Source organism: Pinus tabuliformis, chromosome 6 (assembly GCF_031772625.1).
Source record: "Pinus tabuliformis cultivar Carrire ecotype Pingquan chromosome 6, CPIR1, whole genome shotgun sequence".
NCBI classification, from domain to species: Eukaryota; Viridiplantae; Streptophyta; class Pinopsida; order Pinales; family Pinaceae; genus Pinus; species Pinus tabuliformis.
In genome coordinates this window covers 243851960-243875165 of record NC_142292.1, presented here as the reverse complement: position 1 = coordinate 243875165, position 23206 = coordinate 243851960, and the positions used below count along the sequence as shown (strand labels likewise).

Below are 23206 nucleotides of genomic sequence, written 5' to 3'. Positions count from 1 at the left end.
ATCACTGTCAGTCAACTAGAGTGGGCACTACATACACCCTCTCTTAATAATAGACTTCGTCTCAAAGCCCTTGGAATAGGTAAGGAAAACGTGACACATCTCCTCAGTGCCCTCCCAAGTAGCTAAACTGGGACTATAATTGTCCCACTGGACCTTAACTTGGTCCACTAATCGTCGTCTAAGCTGCAAAGTTCGTTGGTCCAGTATGCAAACTGGTTCGGTCATCACTGTTCCCTCATCTGAAACCTGCAAATGACTAAAGTCAATAACATGCGAAGGATCTGAAATATAATGACGTAAAACAAAAACATGAAACACATCATGCATATGTGCTAAAGATGGAGGTAAGGCAAGCCTATATGCCACCGACCCTTTCCTTTCTAAGATTTCAAAAGGTCCCACAAACCGTGGAGACAATTTTTCTCCCTTTCCAAATTTTATAGAGCTTTTTTGGGGCCTTACTCTTAGGAACACCCTATCCCCCACTTCATAACTTCAGTCTACCCGATGAGCATCAACATAGCTCTTTTTTCGATCTTGTGCTTCTTTTAGCCTTCTCCTAATCATAGTCATTTGTTCTTCCATCTCTTGCACCACTTCTGGTCCTATTAATACTCGGTCCTCTAGTCGGTCCCAACTGAGAGGTGTTCTGCAAGGTCTTCCATATAAGAACTCAAATGGCGCCATCTTGATGGAACTCTGATAACTATTATTGTAAGAAAATTCCACAAGTGGTAAAAACTCCTCCCATCTCTTTTGTTGGTCCATCACATACATTCGAAGCATGTCTTCAAGGATTTGATTAGTCCTCTCTGTCTACCCATCTGTCTTCGGGTGATAAGCAGTGCTGAAGTTCAACTGGGTTCCCAAAGCTTCTTGGAAACTGGTCCAAAATCTTCCTGTAAACACTACTCCCCTATCATATATGATCTTCCTAGGCACTCCATGTAATCTCATAATCTCATTAATAAAAACCCTGGCTATTTCTGGTGCCTTATATGTAGTCTTAACTGGTATGAAATGGGCGCTCTTGGTCAACGTGTCCACCACTACAAATATGGAATCATGTCTTCTTGAGGTCATTGGTAGTCCCATAATGAATTCCATTGATATAACTTCCCATTTAGATTTTGGTATCTCATGGGGTTGCAATAAACCTGCTGGATGCCTGTGTTCAGCTTTTACTCGCTGACACTCTAAGAATCTTGCTACCAAGTTCATGATGTCCTTCTTCATCCCTTTCCAAAAGAAGAGTGGTTTTAGGTCCGCACTCATCTTCTTAACACCAGGGTGTGCCATGTATACTGCGTGATGTGCTTCATTTAAGATTAATTGGCGTATATCTTCATTCAGTGGTACATATATCCTTCCCCGAAATCGTAGTAGCCCATCATTATCAAGGGAGTATTCTTCATATTTTGGGACCCTCATTTCATCCTCCCTCAAACTTTTGCTAACCTCTTGATACCAGGTGTCTTTAATTTGTAGTTCAAGCAGTTTCTCCCTCAAATTTGTCTTTAAGGGAATCACTGAAAATATCCGCAGCCTCCTACTTAAAGCATCAACCACCCTATTTACCGTTCCTTTGATGTAAGTGATATCAAAATCATATTCACTAATTAGCTCAGACCATCGTCTTTGCCTTGCATTTAAGTGATCTTGAGTGAATATGTGTTGTAGCCCACAATGGTCAGTCCTAAGATCAAACTTCCTTCCTAGAAGGTAGTGTCTCCAAATCTTTAGTGCATGAATAATTGTTGCCATTTATAGATCATGGGTTGCGTAGTTTTATTCGTGGGTTCTAAGTTTCCTTGATGCATAGGCTATTACTCTTCCTTCTTACATCAACACACAACCCAACTCTTCCTTTGAGGCATCAGTGCAAACCAAAAGTTCTTGTTCCATATCCGGAACCTTCAAAATTGGTGCTATTGTTAATAACACCTTTAACCTTTGGAATGCCTCTTCACATTTTTCAGTCCAAATGAATTTCTTGTTCTTTCTTTGGAGCTAGGTAATAGGGTTTGCTATTTTTTAAAACCCTTCGACAAATCTACGATAGTACCCTGCCATGCCCATGAAACTTCGTATTTCATGAACATTGGTTGGTGTTGACCATTCCATGATGGCCTCGATCTTTACCGGGTCTACTGCGATACCATCCCCAGAGATAATGTGTCTAAGATAATGAATCTTGGTTTGGTAAAAGGAACACTTTGACAACTTCCCATATAATTGGTTTTCTCTAAGACATTATAGAACTATCCTCAAGTGTTCGTCATGCTCTTCTGGGGTCTTTGAGTAGATCAAAATGTCATTGATAAAGACTTGTACAAACTTGTCTAAGTAATCCCAAAATATTCCATTCATCAAACTCATGAAAATGCCCTGGGCATTTGTCAGTCCAAAGGGTAAAACTACAAATTCATAATGCCCAAATCTTGTTTTAAAGGCTGTCTTCGAAATATCTTCTTCTTTGATTCTCAACTGATGATATCCCGACCTCAGATCTATCTTTGAAAACACAGTTGCCCCCTCATTTGATCAAATAAGTCATCTATCCTTGGCAAAGGGTATTGATTTTTTATCGTCACTTTATTCAACTGGCGGTAATCAATGCATAGTCGCCAAGACCCATCCTTTTTCTTAATAAAAATCATAGGGGCTCCCCATGGAGATATGCTAGGTCGTGTGAACCCCAAGTCCAATAATTCCTTTAATTGAATATGTAATTCCTTTAGCTCTGGAGCCGAAATATGATAGGGTGCCTTTGCAATAGGCTCAGTGCCTGGTTTAAGGTTGATAGTGAAATAAATTTCCCTTTTTGGGGGTAGCCCAGGTAGTTCTTCGGGAAATACATCCTTAAATTCAACAAGGAATGGATGTTTATCAAGGTCTTCAGAGTCACCCTTATCGTTTAGAGCTACCACCGAGAACATTTGACATCCCTTTCGCCTAAATTTCATTAGTTGCATGGAGGAGATGAACCTCAGGGACACCCCTCGGTTCTTTCCCCTTAATGATTTTCTTTGGCTGTCATCGTCGGTGAAATGTAGAATCTTGTCTTTGCAGTCTAGGAGTGCCTCATGTCGCTCCAACCAATCCATTCCTATAACTACGTCATAAACTCCTAGAATTGTAGAGTACAAGGATACCTTGGTCTTACATACACCCAGGTCCACCTCACAATCCTTTACCATCTTTCCTACATTTCTTTTCATACCACATGCCATTTCTACATGTCTAAATTCATATTGTGGAGTTTCTTTATGTTTAATCATTGATAATGCATTTAGAGAAATAAATGAATCAGTAGCCCCTGGATCTATTAAAATGACAAAACTCATACCATCAATATTACCTGAGGTTTCCAACACAGTGGACTGGTGTTTGACCTGGCGATTGTTCACCGCTGCATGGATGCAATGAGCCTTCCCTAGATCCCCCACTGTAGTTGCATTCTTAGTTGAGTTGGTATTACCTGTCTTTTGAGGGCAATCCCTCTCGTAGTGAGGACCTCCACAAGTCCAACACCCCCTCTTAGGGGCTTGGCTCCTACTACCAACTAAACCAGGAGTTGGTCTAGAACTCTGCTAGAAAGAAGATCGGTGTTGAGGTGGTGTGACTTGGTGTTGTCGCATAGGTTGGTGCGGTTGTGGTTGACGAGTTTGTTGAGGTACCCTGTGCGGATGCTGAGCTGGATGCCTATATGGTGTTCTTTGATTTCTTCCTGACCACCTTTGATGATTGAGCGCAGGACCCCCTTGCAAATTTCTACATTCCATATTGTTTCCACTTGGTACTCCTGATCCTGTGGGCCTTGTTGACTTACTATGTTCACCACTTATGACCTCCTCCTCTGCAATGATTGCCCATTGAATTGCCTCGTGCAAGGTGCGAGGAATTAAGATTCTAACCTTGGTCCGAATGTTAACATTTAATCCATACACAAATTTTTTCACCTTGAGATTTTTTGTGTTTAAGTGAGGGGCATAACGGAGTAATTCCATGAAACGTGCCTCATACTCTGGTAGTGAGCGACTCCCTTGCTTTAATGCATTGAATTCATTTAGTTGTCTCTCAAGGAACTCCTCTGACAGGTAATGTTCTCTAAATTTTTCTTCAAATAGCTCCCAAGTTACTTCTGATATATCCATCCCCAATTGGGTTAATAATGTCTTCCACCAAAGTAGTGTGTTTCCCTTTAGCTGGAATATACCCATCTTGGCCTTCATATTTGAGGTGTAATCTCTTAGGGTAAAACACATAGCCATGTTTTCTAACCATGCCTCTGCAAATTGACCATCTGTGGACCCCCAAAACTCTGGAAATTTTACCTTTTCCAAATCCCGACGTACATCATTTCTTGTAGTGTTTTGGGGTGCTTCATTTTGTATGACAAGTCCTCCATGCTCCCATTCCAAACGGTTTATTAATGCCTCAGACATGTGTTGGAATGATCTCATTAAGTTCAACACTTCTCCAGCTGGTATCTGTTCTTGTGTTGAGATGTTTTCCCCATCATTAGGTGGGGTGGTAGTAGGTTGTTGTGGTGGCGCCATGTTGTGCCCTTTAGTTGCCCCACTCCTTCTTGTACCTCTTCTAACCATGGTTTACCTGCCACAATTTAATATGATTTTTCCTTATAAGATAAAAACCAATCAAATAAATTTCATAAAATGGATCCGGGCATGCATCTTAGAGCCATGGATTGCCCCCCTTGTAAACAGAAGAGCCTCTGAATTTTTCAAAGCCTCGAGAGGACTTAGGCAGGGATGCCCCCTCTCCCCTCTGCTTTTTGTCATCCAAGCCTCTGTCCTCAGCTTTCTGTTAGACAAAAAGTTGCAAGATCAAGAAATTAATGGACTGTGTATTGCTAGAGGGGTCAAAAGCATAAACCATGCCTTATTTGCGGATGACACTATGTTGTTAGGCAATGCCACCCTTTCCTCCACCTCTAAGTTTAAAGTTGTTCTAGATGATTTCAGTGAGGCCTCGGGTAGCACTGTCAACAAGAACAAATGTCATATTTACAGCTGGACACCTCGCCCAAGATTCTCTTTGCCATATCTAGATTTCTGGGCTTTGCAGCCTCCTCCTCCTGGACCTCATTCAAATATTTAGGCCTCCCTGTTTTTCATAAGAGACTTACAACCAAAGAATGGCTCCCTCAGCTTGAAAAATTCAAGTCCAGGATCCAAACCTGGGGCTATCGCTGGCTCAACGCTGCTGGCAAGTCTGTCCTCATAAAATCAGTGCTCTCCAACCTCCCCTTATTCCACTTTGCTGGGCTTCTCGCCCTGGTAACCATTCTAAACAAAATGGATGAGTTCATGCGCAGGATCTTTTGGAAGGGCGGAAAACATAATGAAAAGAAAATTCCTCTCATCAGCTGGGAAACTATCTCAAAGCTGCTGTGGGAAGGTGGATTGAACTTTAAAAATATATGTTAGCAGAATGTGGCTATGGCAGTAAAGACTATCTGGAGGATCATTGCGCCCAAGCCTGGATGGTCCCAGCTGGCTCTATGGAAAAAATATTTCAGAGGACCTCGTTTAAGTTGTTTAGAGAATGTTATCCAATTGCAAAACTCGCCTTTTCTCAAGATGCATGCAAAAGCAGCCCCATTAATCAAAACGCACTCCTACTGGATTCCTGGAAACGACAGAAAGATCAACATATGGACTGATAAAATATTGAATAAGGATCCAATCGAAGAAAGAACATCCATCAGAGAACTGCGTTACTGGATGGACAAAGAAGGGTTGTGCACACTGTGGGATATCTCCCTATGGTGCGATTCGGCATGGGCAGGTTGGAAACACATTGAAGTGCCGAACCACCTGTGCAGAGATTGGTCCACACTGCTAGAACATCTCCACGGCCTGGCACCCACGCAAATGAGGAAAAAGGACTCGAAAGGTTGGGGATCGAGCGTCAGAGGATACACTGTTTCCATGGGTTATATTAAGCTAAAAGAGAAGCCTTACACCCCCCCTGATCCAGCACCTTGGCAAGGAGTCTGGCGCATTCCTTCATGGCCCAAGATCGACTTCTTTGCTTGGAAACTCTATCATGGACGAATTCTAATGCATGATATTTTGCAAAGGAAAGGTTTTTACGGGCCATCCATATGTTCGTTGTGCAAAGAAAATGCAGAAACAACTGTCCACTTAATTCTTGAATGCAAGTTCTCCAAACAAATCTGGCTCTCCTTCACTCAATATCTGGATCCCAACTTCCTGATGCCTTGTTCTACTGCTGAGCTGTTCTCTAAATGGGTAGGTAGATACCCCGGTCCATCTCCTAAAAACCAGGTAATTAAAAAAGCATGGGCCATTCTTCCAAAGATTATTTGTTGGCAGATCTGGCTTGAACGCAATAGAAGAATCTTCAGAAGCATTAATCAGAACAACAAGGCCTTAGAAATCAAAATAAAATGCCATATAAAGGAGTGCTTGACTGATATTAAAGACGATACTAATCTCAGCCATCAGGACATCACTTGGGGTTCACTCCTAGACTTGCAATTCCAACCAGCAGTCAGAAACGCCCTCCCTATTAAAGACTGGCAAATAAGAAAATCTGAAGCTGACTTTCAAAACTGGCTCAAAACGCATTCAAGGCACTCCCTTTTCTTTGATGGGGCAGCAAAGGGAAATCCAGGCAAAGCTAGTGGAGGAAGTGTTATTGTAAACCCATACGGGGTAAAACCCATTCCTTCACTTGAGGGCTTAGACACGCATCCAGCATTCAAGCTGAGGCTCTGGCCCTCTTTCAAGGCCTCAAGTTCCTCAAAGATTTAAATATTGATGAAGCTAATGTAATCGGTGACTCCCATATCATTATAAATGCAACGATATCTAATTCCACAGTGATGGACCTCAAGCTAGCAAGGCTGATATATAGAATCAAGGACCTTGGAAAAGACTTTCAGAAGCTAAACTACTTCCATGTATTGAGAGTTCACGATAAAGAGGCGGACATTGAAGCCAACAAGGCTACCCTCCTCTCAGCAGGGGTCAAGCAGAAAGACGAAGAAGAATCATGGGATCCCATCCCCTAATCTGATCACTGCCATGTTTCACTGTTTGCTCTTAAAGAAATTTGTTTGTATCTCCAAGTGGGGGAAAATTTCAGAAACCGAAAACATAAACCCTATATCAAAGAAGAAGTCTACAAGATTCAAAGGCATGCTCACTCATAGAAGTGAGAAGCACCAGGACACAGAAGTACTCCATGTAATCAGTGTTTCAGCATTTAGGCCAAAAGGAATATAAATACCCCATAATCGTTTCTGTCAAAAAAAAAAAAAAAACCAATCAAATAAAAATCACAACCAACATGAGTGGTTCTATAATTTATTCATGATGTACTTCCAAAGGAACAATTTATGCATTTATAAGTTCTTGACATTCCTATAAAATTTAATCAAAAGAGTACCAACCTCCATAAATTTTAAATTTTAACACTTAGCTTCCATGTTAAACTTGTAGTTTAATTTAAATTAAAAAAAAAAGTTCACTTACTAAAATCATACTTAAGAATCCATTTCTAGACTTATTTGACTTAAATGAATGCGTAATATTCAGTCCCCTTTTTTTTCAGTTGAGAATGACATTCCAATATACTTAAGAATGCATTTCTAGACTTATTTGACTTAAATGAAAGCGTAATATTCAATCTTGTTTTTTTTTTTCCAGATGAGAATGAAATTCCAATCCTATTTCAAGATTGAAAGGAAAAGTCTCTTTTTAATCTAATATACGGTATTGATAATATATAGTGGTATTGCTTGAGTATCAAAACTCACTCGAGCAATGTATGAGACCCTTAAAATCTTCTACCAGAACCCGAGTCTTATGCTAGAGATATTGCCAGAAGTCGAATCTGTGTGATTTGAATGGAACTTGTTTTTGTTTTTATATACTGTATTTTGGAATCTTTTAAACTATGATGGCTACGATGAATTGTAGCCTCTTTTTCTCCCTGCACGATGTAAGCAGAGCATAGAGCTTTTAAAATGTTGAAATCTGTATAATTTGTGTCCAGGCAAATGGAAATTATTAGCAATTTAATTTATATTTGGGTTCAAGTTTTTTTTTTTTTTGGGCCATGAATTTTCATATCGCCATTCGAGTTTTCCTTTTATTGTCTCGTGAATGAATTTTCTTAGAAGCCAATACTGCAATTACTGTATTTTTTTTTTGTTTCTGGCTATGGAATTTTCGTAAAGGTTGGTACCGCAATTCCTGTAATTATTAATTTTCAACAGAATTTAATATTTATTTTGCCATTAGAAGTGGGTTCAAACTCTAGTTCGTATTATTATCATTCAGTTTTTCTTTTTTTGGCATGAAAAATTAGTTTTAAATTCAGAAAGAAAAAAATGTTTCTTGGGAATTGTTTTAGGTCAATGTTGAACTATTTAGAACTTGACATTTATCACAAACTTTGTAAATTAATTGATGGTAAATTATTTTTAATCTTGCATTTACCCTAAGTGTATATTGTTTATATTCGAATCAAGTTCCTCCAGATACTCAAATACCAAGTTCCTCCAGATACTCAAATCCCAAGGTTCAAAACCAATGTCATTTTTCTAGCCCTGGAATCTAGCACAATTTCAGCAAAATTTATGATTTGGTATATCGTTTCATCTATATTTAGATTTTTTTCATGATTCCACATTGCTATGAGAATTTTTGGGGTTATTTGAATCCACCCAAAACATTAAAAAGCAATTCAACACGTCACATTTATAAAAACCGTTGAAATTTTGTTTCTCGGATTCTATAGACAACACCTCCAGGAAACTTTTTTAGGGGAATTTGGTCAAACAATTGTTAGTTAAATTGTGCCTGACAATTGTGATTTTTTTGTTTTTTGTTTTTAATATTGTTTTACTGTATATTTAGATTAAATCTTTTACAACACTGAAAATATAAAAAGAAATCACAACCCAAAACTCAAATATACGATTTCAAAAAAATATATTAAATTATTTATAAAAAAATTATTAAATTCTAAAAATTTTCCTCCAAAAAGAATATTTCCACAAAAACTTTGAAACGCCTAACAGGTAGACTACGACCAAAAATATACAAGTACTCAAAAGTTTGGAATTCTATAGACCAGCTACAGTAGAAACTCAAAAAAAATACTACTCAAACCTGGGAATCATATAGACCAAGTACAATAAACTCACACAACCTAGCTATGGCTTGATAGGTTCCATTATTAATAATTATTATGCTAAATAAACAACAAACTTATGGGATTTCTGATTCCAACAGAGCAGAATCCAAAGAGCGATGTATAAAAAGAATGGAGTAATTCCAACTCGATCACTGATTTGGACTATTGAGGCTGACTAAAAAGGATAAATCAACTTCTATATTGTATGCATTGGTTATGAAGTCACTAGCGATTTGGTTTGGGGGATTTCCAGTATCATAATAACTTCGACGAAAGAAAAAACATGTCCACTTTTAGAGTTTTTAACAATATTCCGAAGCTCTTTATTTCAATTCTTTAACAAATTCTAAAGCTCTTCAACGAAGAAGAGAACACACCCAATTCGTCAGTAAAACCATGCCCTGACCAGTGTTGTGACTAGAGGAAGCATTGTGCTGTTAAAGATCATTGATCTCGATATCAGAATGTAGTAAATATCTAACAAAACTAATCATGCATGCACGGGCCCATAGGTCTCAAGGGTTCAACATAGCTCTAATACCAAGTGTAAGGACCAGTAGTATACTATATATTTTTAATATAAATCATAATAAAATACAACTAGAAGAGAAAGACATTGGGAATTCAAATTTATTCAGCACTGTCTAACACATTCCTGAATATCATTTCACTGAACATATCATAAAATTTACATATATTTAACTAAGGCCATAAAGAAATCATACAAAATAATATTGCAACACATATGTACCGTTGACCAGAAGACAAGACTCCACTTGAATTGTTGTTACTTGTCTTCCCTTGTTGTCGATCACCTTCGAGAATGAATGACGACGTACTTGATCCAAATCCGATGACCCACCGGTTAACCTTCCAGCCTACTCCTTGGGTACTCTTCTTCCCCGCGGACCCCCGAGCTGCAACGGGGTTGTACAATGGATGAATGCAATAGCTGGTAGAGGAGAGCACTCTCTAGCTCAAGAGTCCTCTCTCTAAAATCCCCTACCTCACCGAATTCACTAAAGTTTCGTAATCACTGCTCTGACATAGTCTTATCCATCCAACAATAGGGTTCCAAAAAGTCCCTTCTCCCATGGCTTGCCCCTTTTTTTATAGGAGTCCTCATAGGTGACACTTGGCATATCATGCATAATTAATTATTTTTTTATAATTCAATAGTTTGATTATTCACCCACCCATGTGTCACTCTCTCATCAATGGTCTCCAAAATTTATTTACTTAAATCTTAATTTAAAACTAATATTTTCCTCACCTCAACAAGATTCCTATTTCTTCTCCTAGTTGCCTCTTGATCCCCCTTTTTATTTCTTAATTTATGCTCATTACTAAAGTCAATTAATGAGTCAAGATTTGATTCCCTATCTACTCCCTAATTTAACACAAGTTATCTCTTAGATGGATATTCTTATGTTGGTTGTTGCCACATGGAGGTTCTCTACATTTCTCTAAATTTAATTTATTATTCTTATTTTAATTCACCTTCCTCTTCTCTTAATTAGGTTTAACTAGTTTAGGATTAATATTTATCCTTACAATTATGTCCCTCTTTCCCCTTTTACCTAATTACACTACATAATCTACCTAATATTTTCCAACATGGGAAGGGTAGAGTTTTTAAGGTAACCTATTTTATTTCTTCCTATGATCCTCTTAACCCAAGTTTTATTTATTTATTTAATTACCTCGGTTTCTAACATCATTTACCCTGGATGTAAATTTACATAGTTTTCATTCTTTGGTTATATAACAATGTAAACTTTGAAACGAAAACTATAAACTCAAAACGGGAACTTTGGCAAAAAAACCTCGAAAAAACATCAAAAACAGTGTTAAAAACGAAAAGTGTTGATGCTGGAATAACACCTTTTTTTTCTTGGGTAAATTTTCAACATGTTTTAAAAATGGCGGTGAAAATCAAATTTTTGTGCAAAAATGTCCAAAAAACACCCTGAAAATGAAAAGTGTTAACATTGGGAAAACACTTTTTTTTTTCAAAAATAAAATTTCAACATTTCGAAATAATGGCGTAAAATATTTTATCATGACTCCAAAAAACATTAAAATTTAAAAGAAATAATGAAAACATAAGATGAAATAAAAATAAAAATAATTAAAACAATGAAAAAACACAAAACAAAACAAAAAAGTTTAAAAAATAACAAAACATAAATTAAAATATATACTAAAAAAAAAAATCAATAAAAAAAAAAAAAAAAACAAAAACAAAAACAAAATTAATGATAAGGATTAAAAAACAAAAAAAAATATAAACGTTATAAACAAATAAATAGTAAAAAAAAAAAAAAAAAAATCTTCTAAACTATAAAAAAAATTGGCAAAAAGATAAAAAAAAAAAAGAACAAAAACAAAAATATGGAAAAGAAAAAATAACATTTTAAAAAAAACTAAAAATTAAGTAGGTAAAAATAGAAAAATTAAAAAAAAAAAAATTAAAAAAAAATTAAAAAATTAAAAACAAACTAGATTAAAAAAAATAGAAAATTAAGAAAAAAAATTAAAACTACTAAAATTAAGATTAAAATGTTGATTACATAACAAAACAAATATAAAAATATATATAAAAAAGACAAAAATAAAAAATAAAAAATGTTAAAAAAGGGAGGGACTAACACTATCTCAAGAGGTATCTTTTATCTGCTGCGGCTCAAGACCGGAGCCTTGGCCTGCGCACGCCCTCTGAGACTACATCCCCCCTTCGGCACCGTGGCCGCCTGGGCCTTGGCCTCCCGCCATTGCCCTCCCAGATTCTCCTTGGGTGGAAAACGATCCTCAAAAGGCCTTTTCAAACCTAGTGAAATCCCTCCCTCCTCAACGCCCCAGACCTGCGCTTTCGAAATTTGTCAAGAAATTAGATGTTCTTCAAGAAGTTCAACTGCCTCCAACCCTGCCTCGCATGACAGCATTATCTCTTGCCGAAAAAGGTCTCATAGGTCAATTCACAAGCCTCTGGCCCTCTCTAAGAACAGTTCAAAGATGGGTTGAACGAAACTGGGCAGATAAAATCCAAGGGCAAATATCAATTAGGTTTTGTGGAAAAGGGTACTACACATTCCACTTCAAATCCAAAGAGGATAAGGATTTGATCTTCAAAAACGGGCCGTATTTCATGGACTCCAGGGGCCTCTACCTCAACAAATGGACCCCAGATTTTGATCTCGCGCTGGATGTTCCCAGTGTTGTTCCAGTTTGGGTCCGTCTACCTCACCTCCCTCTCCATTGCTGGAGAGATGAGTCTGTTCGGGCCATTGGGAACATTGTAGGCAAATATATTGATCGTAGCGAGCCGAAGGAAAACATGCAAGCCTATGCAAAGATCTGTGTCGAAGTGGATCTAGGCAAAGGATTGCCTGAAGCAATAAAGCTGAAAGTGGACGAATGGAGTCATGTCCAGCAACTGGACAACGAGCATATACCATTTAAATGTAAGGTATGTCACGAATACGGACGTTTTGCTAATAGATGTTCTAAACTTGTTGATGCAGAGAGTGATGAATAGGAAGGCCATTGGGAATCAGTAAAAAAGAAGAAGTCTGCCCCTCCAACCAAGCCTCCCTTGGTGTCCGATAACCCTGGACCCTCTGTTCTGCGTCCTTCTTCTTCCTCTCCATCTGCTCCCCTCCTGCCTAATCAACCCCTCCCCCCTCTTCTAACCCCTTTCTTGTTCTCTCTGAGTCTCCTCCTGAAGATCCCTCCTTGCCCCCCTTAGCCCTATCTGAGCCTTCTGACCCCCACCCTTCCCAGATCATCTCATTGCAGGCCTCCCTTGAGCTCTCTCTATCCAGAATAACCAGAAGCTCTTCGAAAGAACATGGAACATCCAACGACATTTACAAAAAATCGGGACTTGGAAGGAAATCAGCCAAGCAACACAGGGATGAGAGCGCTCAGAAAGATATAGCCATGGGAACGCAAACACCAATAGAATCATTCATTCTGGGGCATCAAGAGAAAGAGACAAATCACAAATATCACGAGAGGCGAGCACCTCTCCGCATGCCCAATACCCAATGATGAAAATATTATCTTGGAACAACAGGGGTTTAGGGCACCCCTCCAAAGTTGCTACCCTCAGAGACCTAATTCACAATGAAAAGCCATAAATTATGTTGATACAGGAAACAAAGCAAGATCAACATGAAATGAGAAGAATAATAGATCAGCAGAAACACCATATAGGATGCATCAGTGACTCAAGAGGAGCCTCCGGAGAAATTGTCACCATCTGGGACAATAGTAAATGGAACTGCACTTCAACAAATCTCCACCAGCATTGGATCAAAACCGCTCTGAACAGCGAAACAGGCAACCATACAGTAATTATTTATAATGTTTATAGCCCCAACCATTACAGAGAAAAAGAAATATGTTGGGATGATCTAAGGGCAAGTATCGATGGGGAGCTAAATTCAAACATCATAGTAGCAGGCGACTTCAATCTAGTCTTGCATGCCAATGAAAAAAGGGGAGGATGTTTTACTCCAGATCCCTTCATAGGTCGAATGGAGGCTATCATTCAAGAACATGAATTAGTTGATGTTGTACCTAAAAATCGCAGGTACACTTGGAGTAAGCGTAGGATTGGCATCGACAATATAATGGAGAGGCTTGACAGATTTTTAGTTAATATCTCGTACATCTCTTCCTTTTCTGTAGGATATGCCAACGTCCTCAGCACCTCAGCATCTGATCACTACCCTATTACTCTCACTCTGGAAACTCATTGCCCCCTCGGGCCTATCCCATTTAAATACAGCCCCCTCTGGAATTGGATTCTAGCAGTCAGAGAAATTGTTCAGAAGGCTTGGAGCTAGCATGTAGAAGGTTCACTAGGCTTCATCTGGGAAACTAAATTAAAAAGAACCAAACAAGTGATAAAGGAATGGGCCAAAGAGAATTACAAGGAACCCGAGGAGGTTAAAAAGAAAATTAAGAGTGATCTAGAGAGCGTCCAATTAAGGATTGAAGAACATGGCCTATCTCAGCAAAACAAGGAGCAAGAAAACGCTCTCTATACACAGCTGAGCCACATAAACAGGGAGGAAGAAACCAAATGGCGTTTAAAATCCAGGCAATTATGGCTCCAAAGAGGAGACAAAAATACAGCCTATTTTCATAAACAGGCCACTGCTCGAAAGCTTAGGAACAATGTAAGCTCAATCTTAAATAATGAAGGAAATCTGCACAACACCTAAGAGACCATCAGAAAGGCCGCCTCCGAGCATTACAGAGATCTCTTAACTGAAACCAAAGGCGAAGAGGATTACACTGACTTGCTCCAACACTTACCCAAAGGAATCACTAAGGAGATGAACGACAGTCTAAACCAGGAAATTGAAGAAAAGGAAATCAGAAGAGCGATTTGGAATCTGCATCCTGATAAGGCACCTGGGCCTGATGGATTTCCCATCTGCTTCTATAGGGTGTTTTGGGGTCTTATAAAAAGGAACTTGATTAAGATGATCAGGTGGATGCAGAGAAAGGGTAAAATAGGAGGATTCACCAATGCCACCTTTCTGTTGGCATTATGATACATATGTTGTACTTGATGGCAACCCACTCATCTCAGATAATAAATTATAGTGTAGAGAAAAGTTCACGCACTTATATGCAGAGAAAAGTTTATTTCATGTAGAGAAAAGTTCATGCACTTTTATGCAGAGAAAAGTTTATTTCATGTAGAGAAAAGTTCACGCATTTTTATGCAGAGAAAAGTTTATTTCATGTAGAGAAAAAGTTCACGCACTTTCATGCAAGGAAAAGCGCGTATATGTTGGAGAACTTACCTTTGGTCCATGGTAGTTAGTCCTTGGTATTTGAACCTATGAGGAAAAGCGCATATATGTTGGAGAACTTACCTTTGGTCCATGGTAGTTAGTCCTTGGTATTTGAACCTATGAAGAAAAGCGCATATATGTTGGAGAACTTACCTTTGGTCCATGGTAGTTAGTCGTTGGTATTTGAACCTATGAAGAAAAACGCGTATATGTTGGAGAACTTACCTTTGGTCCATGGTAGTTAGTCCTTGGTATTTGAACCTATGGTTTTGGACCATGGTACCTCGTCAAAAGTGTTGATCTCACGCAATTTCATGGTTGGTTCATGGTATTAGTCCGACAGTTTTTGATCCTATGGTTTTGGCCCGTGGTATTGCATCCAAAAGTGTTGATCTCACGTACTTTCATGGTTGGTTCATGGTATTAGTCCAACAGTTTTTTGATCCTATGGTTTTGGCCCGTGGTATTGTGAAAGGCCTAAGACTATAAAAGAGGGAGGAGATCATTTGGCAAAGCATCTTCTGAATTATCGAATATCTGATAAAGTGCTAGATCTGGAATATTGTGATTGGGTTTTGGTGCAGATCTGGATCTGAATGAAGAAGGAACCTGAGCGTAAGGAGAAGGATAAGTTCTATTGATGGGTCAAAATATTAAGGCTGGAATAGTGGTATCTCTATATGATTTTGATCTGTGATATGTGGCATACACTTGATCTATAAATCTAATAATCTGAGTCTGAATTATTGATGCATGTTTTATTTTACACATGTTATGATCTGGGTATGTCTAATGTAACAACTGCAAAGTTATAAGGAAATATTTGCAGATCTGTATGCGGGTTGGCTTTGGTGAAATCAGAGATTGATGATGCAAGTGTAGTTGATGGGTTTTTGATGTTCTTGGATCCAGTTTGAAAATTTATGAAAAGTGGTCCTTGAAAGAAAAGAAGTAGGGGGTTGTAGCTCCCTTCCAGGAGAGACTGGAAAACGAGAGAGAGTTGTAGCTCTCTGCAGGTTGCAGCCTGCGTACTGGTAAAGGACTGCACCAGTACAAAATCATTGTAAAGGAGTTTCTAATTTGAAAGAAGATAGAGACATATTGCAGCAGGTGGTTTTCACCCACATTGGGTTTCCACCTTACATCTTGTGTTCTTTGGTGTGACTATCTGTTTTCTTTGTTCATGCTCATTATTTTATGGTACTGACATGCAAAAATAATTCAAAGAATAAATAAGGAAGATTTATTAAAAGAACTTGATAATACTGATTCACCCCCCCTCTCAGTATTATTTCCAACAATTGGTATCAGAGCAGGTCCTTCAAAGAAGCTTAATCGCTTGAAGGAAGATCATTCATCATGAGCAACTACGAGAGGGAAGCATCAATCAGGCCACCAATTTTTGATGGGACAAACTTCAATTATTGGAAGGTAAGAGTTACTGCCTATCTTCAATCTCTTGGTACAGAAGTTTGGGATATCATAGATACAGGCTACACTTTTCCTTCAGCTACTCCTACAGATACGGCCGAAAAGAAGAAATATGAAACAAATGCTAAAGCAATCAATACTCTGTTGGGATGCTTATCTCAAACAGAATTCGTGAAGGTTATGCAATATAAATCCGCAAAAGAAATATGGGACAAGATTGTCTTGAGCTACGAAGGAGATGAACAGGTAAATCGTGCTAAACTTCAAACCCTCAGGATTCAGTATGAGAATCTCAGAATGTATAATGATGAAAGTGTGGCTAACTATTTCCTTCGGGTAGATGAGATTGTTAATTGCATGAAAAACTTTGGTGAAGAAATAAAAGAGGTTATTGTGGTTGAAAAAGTTCTAAGATCATTGTCCCCCAAGTTTGAATCTAAAGTGTCTGCAATAGAAGAAAAGGAAAATCTACGAATTCTTACTATGTCTCAGCGACACGGAATTCTAACTGCTTATGAAATGAGAAAGGGAGGTCCATTAGACAGAAGAGAAGCTGCTTTCAAGGCTTCAGGCAAAGGAGACTATAATGAAGCAAGTCACGTGCCAGAAGAAGAAGAAGAAGAATCAAATTTTGTTAGAAATCTTCAAAGGGGAACTGGAAGGTTCAGAGGTAAGTTACCTTTTAAATGCTTTACTTGTGGAAGAGTAGGTCATTATGCTGCAAAATGTCCTCATAAGGATAAAGGAAAGGAACCTGCTAGATGGAACAAGAAACAGATTGCAAATAAGAAAAGCTACTACACTCATAAAGATAGTGATGGTCTATCAAATAGTGACAAAGATGAACGAGGTAATGACTATAAACTCTTAATGGCATTTGAAGATGATGATTACATGGATGCTATAGATGTAGATAGCTTTTGTGAAGAAATTTCTAGACTCAAGACATGTATAGAAGAAAAGAATAGGATCATTGATACTCTACAACTTCAAATTGATGAAAAAGAAAAATATCTTGAAAAGTTAGAAGGCGAAATTGTTGGTCTTAGAAAAGAGATTGAGAAAACAAAGGCTATTAATCTTAAGTTTGTCAAAGGATCTGAAACTCTGGATGAGATCATCAATGTACAACGCTCTCCTCTAAACAAGACAGGTCTGGGCTATAATGGAGAAACTTCTCAAGCATCCACCTCAAAGAGTTATCTTGATGCAGCAAGAAGGAATGAGCAAAAGCACAATGGAGATCACCAAGTAAAGCAGGGACCAATTACAAACAAAGACTATCAGGCAAATCAGGGGCAATCTGTCTTAAGGATGAACAAAAGCTACAACCAGCCACAGGTAAAATCCTCTCAATTTGCTTCAAGAATGAATGACAATAGAAATTACAATCGTTTGGCCGGAAGATTTGATAACCGCAGAAATTTCTTCAATGGACAATGCTTTTCTTGCCATAACTTTGGTCACAAAGCAGTTCAATGTGTTGCATATAAAACGATCATGACTAGAGAAGCTCAAAAACAAAGAAGTATGACCGGGATTACAAAAAGGACCTATAACAACTTTTCGGTTCTTGAAAATGAAGTTTAATGTTCTATTTGCAATAACTTTGGTCATGAAGATTCTGAATGCAGGAGCAGGTTTCAGCAGACAAAGGAACAAGCCTCAAGCACCAAAACATGGAGAATAAAGGAACCACAAATAGAAAGATGTGGGATAGCATATTATGCAGAGGGACAGGAAAATCTATGGTACATTGATAGTGGATGTTCGAAGCATATGGCAGGTGATAAAGAAAAACTTGAATCATATTCTGCTCTAGAAAAAGGAAAGAAAGTTTCTTTTGGAAATGATACTCCTGCAACTATAAAAGGAAAAGGCACTGCTCAGTTAAAAGAAAAGGTCAAAGCTGGAAATGTTTTGTATGTTGATGGATTGAAACATAATCTTCTAAGTGTCAGCCAGATGTGTGATCAAAGAACCGAGGTGATATTCAGATCAAATGGATGTCTTGTTTGTGATCTTGATACAGGTAAAACAGTGATAAAAGGTAAAAGAACTCCAAATAATCTATACATATTTGAAGAAGGACAACAACAATGCTATCTGAGCAAGGATGATGAGCACTGGTTATGGCACCGGAGGTTGGGGCATCTAAGCTTTTCACAAATAAGGAAAGCATGCAAATATCAGGCAGTTCGTGGTCTTCCAGATATCAAAGTTCCAGACAACACCATATGCAAATCATGTCAGTTTGGAAAGCAAACCAGAACTACCTTTCCGGAAAAGGAAGGATCAGCTAGCATGCCTCTTGAGCTAGTACATAAAAATACATGTGGTCCATTCAAGAAAAGGACACCTCGAGGAGAAGAATACTTGATATTATTCATTGACGATTTCTCCAGGTTTGTCTGGTTAGGATTTATGAAGCACAAAGATGAAGCATTCGAAAAATTCAAATCCTTTAAAGCCTTGGTTGAAAATGAATCAGAATACAAAATTAAGTGTCTTAGATCCGACAGAGGTGGGGAGTTTACCTCAAATGAATTTTTCGATTTCTGTGAAGAACATGGGATAAGAAGATAATTCTCTACAGCTAGAACTCCTCAGCAAAATGGAGTGGTGGAAAGAATGAACAGAACTGTCCAACAAATGGCTCGTGCTATGCTTGATGATTCTGGAACTCCCGCAACTTTCTGGGGTGAAGCAGCACATGCTGCGGTTATTATTCTCAACAAAACAAATGTCCGAGTGAACAACACTCAAACCCCTCATGAGCTTTGGTATGGTGAGACTCCTTCGGTAAAGCACTTCAAAATCTTTGGGAGCAAATGCTATATTAAAAATACTGATGAGCAACTTGGCAAACTTGAACCTAGAGCAGATGAAGGCATCCTTCTTGGTTATTCTCCACACAACAAAGCATACAAGTGCTATAATAAAAGACTTGGAAGAATTGTTGACAGCATTGATGTAGTGGTTGATGAGAAGGGATACATTCCTAGGCAAGTAAATCATGAAGATATCGAAGAAGATGAAGGCCATCCTCAAAGACAGAATGATGAAGAAGAAGAACCTCAAGAAGAACCAGAGGAGCAGATAAGGATAGAAGAGAAGACTCCATCCAGATATGTTCAGAAGAATCATCCAGAATCTCAGATTTTGGGACAGAAAGAAGCAGGTGTACAAACAAGAAGAACAATTGCAGAAGCTTCAAGCTATTTGGCATTACTCTCTTCCACTGAACCACAAAATGTGAAAGAGGCATGCAAAGATGAATGTTGGGTCAAAGCAATGGATGAAGAACTTGAGCAGATCGAAAAGAACAACACTTGGGAGCTGGTTCCTAGACCAAAGGATAAGAATGTTATAGGAACAAAATGGGTCTTCAAAAATAAATTGAATGAAAATGGAGAAGTAATTAGAAACAAGGCCAGACTTGTTTGTAAAGGGTATGCGCAGCAAGAAGGAATAGATTTTGAAGAAACTTTTGCTCCTGTTGCAAGACTTGAGGCCATCCGAATGTTCCTTGCTCTCTCAAGCTTTCAAAACTTCAAAGTATTTCAAATGGACGTGAAATCAGCCTTTCTGAATGGAGACTTGGAAGAAGAAGTATACATTGAGCAGCCAGATGGTTTCATTCTTGGAAATGATCCAAATCTTGTATGCAGATTGAAAAAGGCTCTCTATGGCCTCAAACAAGCTCCAAGGGCTTGGTACTATCGTTTGGACAAATATCTTCATCAACAAGGTTTTTCAAAAGGATCAGCAGACAACAATCTTTATATAAAAGTTGAAAATGACAAATTGTTGATACTTGTTGTGTATGTAGATGACATTATCTTTGGCAGCAATGAAGAAGCTATGAGTCAAAGCTTTGCCTTGGTGATGCAGAAAGAATTCGAAATGTCCTTGCTGGGAGAACTGACATATTTTCTTGGTTTGCAAATCCAACAAAATGAAGGAGGGATCTTCTTGTCTCAAACCAAGTATCTCAAGCAGATTTTGAAGAAATATGGTATGGAAGAAGCAAAACCAGTATGTACACCCATGGTCACAGGATGTAACCTCAGTGCAAATGATGAATCAGCAGCAGTGCATCAACCAACTTACAGATCTATGATTGGAAGTCTACTTTATTTGACAGGTACCCGACCAGACATCATGCATGAAGTGGGAATAGTTGGAAGATTTCAGGCAAATCCAAAGGAAACTCATCTTCAGGCAGTAAAGAGAATCTTCAAATATCTTCAAGGGACTCAAAACTATGGCTTATGGTATCCTAGAGATATAGATCTCACACTTCATGCTTATACAGATGCAGATTGGGCCGGAAGCGTGGATAACAGGAAAAGCACAAGTGGTGGTGCATTCTTTATGGGTTCCAGATTAGTATCTTGGTTCAGCAAGAAACAGAGTTCGATTGCCTTTTCTACAGCTGAAGCAGAATATGTTGCTGCTGCATTTTGCTGCACTCAACTCCTTTGGATGATGCAGACCTTGCAGGATTTTCAAATCACTTGTACACCACCCATCTCCATCTTATGTGATAATACAAGTGCAATCAGCATTTCAAAGAACCCAGTCATGCATTCAAAAACCAAGCACATACCAATCAAGTATCACTTTCTCCGGGAACAAGTGCTTGAACAAAAGGTCAAGTTGGAGTATGTTCCTTCTAAGGAACAGGTTGCTGATATACTCACCAAACCATTGCCTAGGGAGACCTTTGAATACCTCAGGCAAAAGCTGGGGGTTGTTGATGCATCATCTTGTTGTTGAATCTCTTCTGATTGTTGGTTGTACGCAAGGTTCATCTGAAGTATATGCGTACATGTGCTGGGTTGCGGATTGGTCAAAGATCGAATGGCACAGGTTCAGGGGGAGCATATCATGCATTGTTGGCATTATGGAGGAAGTACAGAAGGAGATCATGGATGCTGGTCTGAATATTGCTGCAATACGTCTCTATCTCTTTCATGGTCATGGATTATGGTTCTTCTTTGCAGATCTGGTTTATAGTCAAGGGGAGCATGTTCTTAGGGGGAGCATAACCCTTTGCCCTTGATGTCAAAGGGGGAGAGTGATTAGTTGTTGTTGCCATCAAGTCCAAAGGGGGAGATTGTTGGCATTATGATACATATGTTGTACTTGATGGCAACCCACTCATCTCAGATAATAAATTATAGTGTAGAGAAAAGTTCACGCACTTATATGCAGAGAAAAGTTTATTTCATGTAGAGAAAAGTTCACGCACTTTTATGCAGAGAAAAGTTTATTTCATGTAGAGAAAAGTTCACGCACTTTTATGCGAAGAAAAGTTTATTTCATGTAGAGAAAAAGTTCACGCACTTTCATGCAAGGAAAAGCGCGTATATGTTGGAGAACTTACCTTTGGTCCATGGTAGTTAGTCCTTGGTATTTGAACCTATGAGGAAAAGCGCGTATATGTTGGAGAACTTACCTTTGGTCCATGGTAGTTAGTCCTTGGTATTTGAACCTATGAAGAAAAGCGCGTATATGTTGGAGAACTTACCTTTGGTCCATGGTAGTTAGTCCTTGGTATTTGAACCTATAAGGAAAAGCGCGTATATGTTGGAGAACTTACCTTTGGTCCATGGTAGTTAGTCCTTGGTATTTGAACCTATGGTTTTGGACCATGGTACCTCGTCAAAAGTGTTGATCTCACGCAATTTCATGGTTGGTTCATGGTATTAGTCCGACAGTTTTTGATCCTATGGTTTTGGCCCGTGGTATTGCATCCAAAAGTGTTGATCTCACGTACTTTCATGGTTGGTTCATGGTATTAGTCCAACAGTTTTTTGATCCTATGGTTTTGGCCCGTGGTATTGTGAAAGGCCTAAGACTATAAAAGAGGAAGGAGATCATTTGGCAAAGCATCTTCTGAATTATCGAATATCTGATAAAGTGCTAGATCTGGAATATTGTGATTGGGTTTTGGTGCAGATCTGGATCTAAATGAAGAAGGAACCTGAGCGTAAGGAGAAGGATAAGTTCTATTGATGGGTCAAAATATTAAGGCTGGAATAGTGGTATCTCTATATGATTTTGATATGTGATATGTGGCATACGCTTGATCTATAAATCTAATAATCTGGGTCTGAATTATTGATGCATGTTTTATTTTACACATGTTATGATCTGGGTATGTCTGATGTAACAACTGCAAAGTTATAAGGAAATATTTGCAGATCTGTATGCGGGTTGGCTTTGGTGAAATTAGAGATTGATGATGCAAGTGTAGTTGATGGGTTTTTGATGTTCTTGGATCCAGTTTGAAAATTTATGAAAAGTGGTCCTTGAAAGAAAAGAAGTAGGGGGTTGTAGCTCCCTTCCAGGAGAGACTGGAAAACGAGAGAGAGTTGTAGCTCTCTGCAGGTTGTAGCCTGCGTACTGGTAAAGGACTGCACCAGTACAAAACCATTGTAAAGGAGTTTCTAATTTGAAAGAAGATAGAGACATATTGCAGCAGGTGGTTTTCACCCACATTGGGTTTCCACCTTACATCTTGTGTTCTTTGGTGTGACTATCTGTTTTCTTTGTTCATGCTCATTATTTTATGGTACTGACATGCAAAAATAATTCAAAGAATAAATAAGGAAGATTTATTAAAAGAACTTGGTAATACTGATTCACCCCCCCTCTCAGTATTATTTCCAACACTTTCTTGCCCTCATCCCCAAAGAAAACCGGCACACTTCCTTCTCCAAATTCCGACCCATCTCCCTCTGCAACTCTTC

At 38.5% G+C, this 23206-nt stretch overlaps 1 protein-coding gene across 1 annotated transcript; it reads left to right on the top strand.

The window, feature by feature from the left end:
* The first annotated feature begins 12133 nt into the window (after positions 1-12133).
* LOC149258305 (uncharacterized) lies at positions 12134-12736 on the top strand. Its single transcript, XM_089409937.1, has one exon. It carries the CDS (start codon positions 12134-12136, stop codon positions 12734-12736), a length of 603 nt encoding a protein of 200 aa, XP_089266063.1.
* Positions 12737-23206: the final 10470 nt, after the last annotated feature.